A 5,308-nucleotide genomic window follows, 5' to 3' on the forward strand; every position below is an offset into this window, starting at 1 on the left:
GTTTATAAATAGGCATGCGATGAAATTATAATCATATGATTTTTTAAATAAGTATTAACAAATAATAAAATATTGATAGACTATAGGTCAAACATTAATACAATACTTTTTCAAGAGTTCATTATGATAGCTATTCATATTTCACATCATACTTCCTTTTTATTTGCATGGGTAAATGTCGTTCTGTAGAAAACGGGTTCCTAACCTTACTTTTTTCTGGATCTCATTTCGCTTTAATATCCCTGGCGGACTAATGGAACCGAATCGAGCCTTTACAAACTACCCGTAAAGGCCCCACTCGGTTCCTTTTAAAAAAACTCGAAAAAACAACAAAATCAACTTTTAAATTGTTGAAATTCGGATTCTACGTTAAAATTCCCTATCGAGGGTCGCGGAATAATCACAATAGTTTTCTTTACAGCATAATAACATATAACATAAACATAAAAAGTAATAACTTCGCATAATCTTGAATTTAAATTCGGTTTCCATTTGTCGCGTCTACAATTTATGATCCACATTGACAGTCTTTCTCTTCGCCCTAGTAGAAAACGGTAATGTTTATATCCATCCTCGCTTCTAGTTTTACAAAACCGAGCACTACAGTAGACCATTTTTCTTATATTCTAAACTTAATTTTAATTAAACTAAACAACATGCTTCTCGCATTGTTTCCCGCGAACTGTCTAGGAACCAGAATGGCGGTTGCATATTCCTGTCTAATATAGTACCCTAGTTTGGTCTCCTTATGTCTATTCTCCACGGCCACCGCTATGGTACTTCGTGCACTCTGTTTCCAATAAGCGACCATATTGGAAATATTTGCTTCCAATTCTTAGCACGAGGCTTCACTCCTGTGGCGGGGGTAGTCGGGCCACTCCATGCCTAACGCGTTTGAGCTTAAAATTGGCGGGACCATGGTTTGTTGGATCATGGGTCATGAATACATTCTGTACTAAATTCTAAGCATAGTAGTGTGGATTGTGGCTAGTGGAATTCGCGTTTTTGCTGTAGGTCTGCTATTTTTCAACGAATAAGTGTAATACGCGCAACGTGAAAACATTTAAAATATTTTTTACCTTGTAAAAATTGCTATATTGATTAGATTATCGATATTCCCACAAAAGAAACAGATCTTGTAAGGAAGAAAATTGAAGATAAGCTTAATATCAAGCTTAATATCAAATACAGTTTACAGGTTATTCAATTTTAAAAAGTGAGTTTGTAGACAAAAGTAACAATTACGTTAGCAAAACGGCACCACAAAAAAAATCGAAGAAAATGGCGGAAACGGAAGAATTAGAGGTTAGTCTTTTTGTTACTATAATCTTGATAATGCTGAGCATCGCACACAAATCATTCACCACGAATATATCATATATCACGATTACAATTTTTCTTTACGTAAACCGTAGGGGTCACAAATTAATAAAGCGTGGACATATCCTGTTCTAGAGCAAACGAGACAAAGTGCGCTTAATGTTCTTAATCATTAAACACCCCATGTCACAACGCCTATTCTTTTTAATCCTTTTTTTATCTAACTGAGCCTATTCCTTGCTTGTTCACGTGAATATATTTCTACCTCATTATAATTAATGGCCTGTACATTTTAATCGCTTCTTCGCTATTCCAATCATGCCCTTCGTCTATATACATTTATTTTTCCTTAGTCAAAATCCCTTCATCCCTTATCTCTAAATGAATGTTTTGTATTTCTCTTTCTAAGATACTATAAAGAAAATACAACATTTTACTTGTGGGTCTTTCCAGAACAGATCTTCTGATAGAAGTAGCGTCCTAATAAAGAAATAATAAGATTCTTTTTCCTATTTAGACGAACTGCTATATTAACTTTTTTTTTACAAAACTCGTTTTTGTATGTTGATTAAATGTAAGAAAGTGACGAATTTAGCTTATTACAATGTTTTTAATATAAATGCTTTTCATTTAAATACAACATTATGCGGGAGTAAGTACATCCCATTCCCCTTGTATACACGGAGTTTCATCTACTCAACTTCGACACTGATCCTGATAGCCTGCTAATAGGTATGGCATACAAGCATCCCAATTCCGGCTTCGATAGTGAACTGTAGTGGGAAAGTTTGATCTGTAAACATCTTTGATCGCGATATAGAGGATAAAGCCTGTCTCATTATAGTGTTAAGTACTTTGCGACAATTAAAAGTTTAACATATCTGTTTATAAACACAAGTATAATTCAAGGAAGGTAACGTATGCTTGCGAGAGATGCAAGAGGTTGAGCATTATGAGTGGAGAGTGCTGGTTCAGTTTTCATTGCGCGGGTGACGATGGCGCATAATTTGATAAAGATCGAAGTACGTTAGGGGCTCTGGAAATCGAGTAAAAATCGTTGAAATAAGATTCAGGGCAAAAGATGAAGCCATTTTGTCTGATTTTTTGTATAAATACTCTAAAGTATGCAATTATTATTTCACACATAAAGAGTAAGATTTCAATAGAAAACACGGTTTGTAGTATATTGAGAAATTTGAGTCAAAATTTTCATTAGTTACCAAGTGTATTTCGAAATTATCCCAATGAAATGTTTCGATTAAATAAAAATTTAAACAGAGCATTTCAAACTTTATTTCAAATGATTGCGACTATTTTATGTAAAAACATTGTTAATAATTATAAATTATGTGGTATGCCTGGATTCGTAAACAAATAAGGTTGAAGGGATATGTGTAAAATTGCAATGATAATTTATGATATTAAAAATATGCTTGGTCTAATGAACCCTGCTTTTTATAAGGCTAATTTCTGGGACTAATTATTATTTCACAGCTAGAGAGTAATATTGCAATAGAAAACACGTTTTGTATTATATTGAGAAATTTGAGTAAAAATTTTCATTAGTTACCAAGTGTATTTCGAAATTATCCCAATGAACTGTTTCGATTAGATAAAAATTCAAATGGAGCATTTTCAAAATTTCAAACTTATAAAAAAATTGTATTATATGGACCGTAACCTTAGTAAAAGTTATCCTACTTTTGAAGACCAGTTTCTCGGCTCGTAATTATTATTTCACAAATTTACAAAACAGTAGTCGTTACTATTTTATGTAAAACCATTGATAATAATTATTACTTATGTGGAATGTCTGGATTAGTAAACGAGTCAGGAAGATGAAGCTTTAAATGTCAACTAACATTGAAAAGAGTGACCGATTTTTTTCAATCTTTTTTTGATTTACTCATAATAATATAACGAGGCTAAAGCAGTACATTAAAATTTAATTAATTAATATTGTACAAGATTCTGACTTTTCTCCGCCGTGTCTAATCTCAAACAATGGGAAGGTCTTGCGAGGCCAAAAACCGTCCGCTCTACAAACTACCACCCGCCGTAAGGGTACCGGATCCCAGTAATGGCTGACGGTCCCCTGAGGATTACTTTCTCGCAGGCAATTTTTGTCACACTTTTTTTTACTATGCACTCTTTTTTCTGAAAATATTCCAGCTGTGATGGGCCGTCGAAAATTTTGTTTTCGTTCAGAAGCTTCACCCTTTGGCGCGTGCTTATCATATTTATGTCTCTCTCACACGCCCAACTCAGAATTCTCACGGGTGTTCCCATTCCTCTTAAAGATTTAAAAATTTAGTTGAAAAATCATATCATTGGCCCTAACTCTGAGTATGATGCTACAACTTTTTTTCGAAACTTAATTTTATGACTGAGCATTCAACAATTCGATATATTGTGAAAAGTTTTCCTTTCCTTCTTAATTGAAAATTCATATTTTGTTAACATTTAATAATTTTTTGGGTACAAATTCATACTTCTTACTTGAAAATTCATCTCTTTGGTTGAAAAGTTAACTATATTGTTGAAACTTCAACCTCATTTGACTGTTTGGTTGATAATTTATGCATTTCGTTAAAAATTCGTCTTTTTTGGTACAAAACTAATAATGTTCTTCCTTCAAAATTAAAAACTTTGGTTTCAAATTTATTTCTTTTGTTTAAAATTCGTATTTATTGTATACAAATAAAATATGGAGTTGAAAAATCATGTATTTCGTTAAAAATTAGTCATTTTTGGTACCAAATTAATCTTCTCGGTTGTAAATTCAACTACTTGAGTCGATATTGCACAACTTTGTTAAAGATTAATTTCCTATTTGAAGATTCATCATTTCTGTTGAGAATTCATCTCTTTGGTTGAAAATTTAACTAGTTTCTTGAAAATTTTTCATTTCGGAAGCAATTTAAACTATTTCGTTCAAAATTCGTATATTGTTCGGTATTAAAACATTAATTTAATTCCCGTTAAATAAAACAAGAATCCAACGACCAAATTTGGACCACAATGAATAAACAAAAACAAAAAAATTCTATTGTAATCTGAAAAAAAGAGGAAAGAAAAATGAGAAGGCAGCCAACCACATCCCCTTCCCTCTCTTCTTCTTTCTTTCGTCTTTTATTTCTAGTATCATCCAATTGCAATAAAATAACATTCAAAATGAAAATAGAAAATAAATAAAACTGCATTACCAACGTTTCGGTACTCGTACAGTACCCTTATCAAGACAAGAAAAATCTAAATGGTAGAAATTGACAGCACCAACGAACAGGTGCTCTCTCTTTGATACCTGAGTTTTGAACGTTAAATAGGATTTTTAATTTGGGTTTCAATCTAATTTAAATTTCTTAAATTTAAGATCATTATTGTTATAAACAAATAATTTGTTTAAAACCAAAATTGACATATGTGCACAGTTGCATCTCAGAGTGCATTGCTATGAAAAATCTTAAACTTGTGCTTTGTTTATATCAAAATTTGATATTTTGAGAGCAACAAAAATATTCCGATCCAATGAATACTTCTCGCAATGAATTGTTGTTACAAAATGGCTATTTCTTTATCAATAATGTGTCCCCGAATTTTTCTATTTCAGAAAAGAGTAAAAAAAGCTTATGAAAAATGACACATTAAGTTGAACACCGGATAAAGAGACTGCAGGTGAACGGATGCAAAAAAAGTTGACCCTCGTTCAGGCCACTTATTGTGCACAGTATTTTCTGGGTACCGAAATACGGTCACTGACAATGAGTGGAAAGGCAGAGTAATAATAAGTTAATAAATCTATAACTGCTCTTCAGGTCGAACATGTAGCTAGTGTTAGGACTTCTCTATTTTAAATCAGGAAACTTTGAAGCCCCAGAGCAGCAGCTAAAAATATTTTTTTTGCAAATAAAAAAACATGGGTAAATTTTATTTCCCAATGCAACGATTTGGTCAACGTGCCCTTTGAAATTCCTCAAATGTCATAGTT

The 5,308-nt window shown here is 32.4% G+C and overlaps 1 protein-coding gene across 5 annotated transcripts in view; it reads left to right on the forward strand.

Moving 5' to 3' along the window:
* Nucleotides 1–938: 938 nt before the first annotated feature.
* Nucleotides 939–5,308, forward strand: part of LOC117179438 (E3 SUMO-protein ligase PIAS3) — a 191,210-nt gene continuing 186,840 nt past the window's right edge. For 3 of the 5 annotated variants that reach the window (XM_033371233.1, XM_033371234.1, XM_033371232.1), the window contains exon 1: nucleotides 939–1,305. Coding sequence is in view for 1 of the 5 variants with exons in the window: in XM_033371232.1 (XP_033227123.1) it covers nucleotides 1,282–1,305 (24 nt within the window). In the remaining 4 variants the exon portion in view is untranslated. The remainder of the gene's footprint in view (nucleotides 1,306–5,308) is intronic. The other 2 variants (XM_033371237.1, XM_033371236.1) reach the window with 1 other exon arrangement.

Source organism: Belonocnema kinseyi, chromosome 9 (assembly GCF_010883055.1).
Source record: "Belonocnema kinseyi isolate 2016_QV_RU_SX_M_011 chromosome 9, B_treatae_v1, whole genome shotgun sequence".
NCBI lineage: Eukaryota > Metazoa > Arthropoda > Insecta > Hymenoptera > Cynipidae > Belonocnema > Belonocnema kinseyi.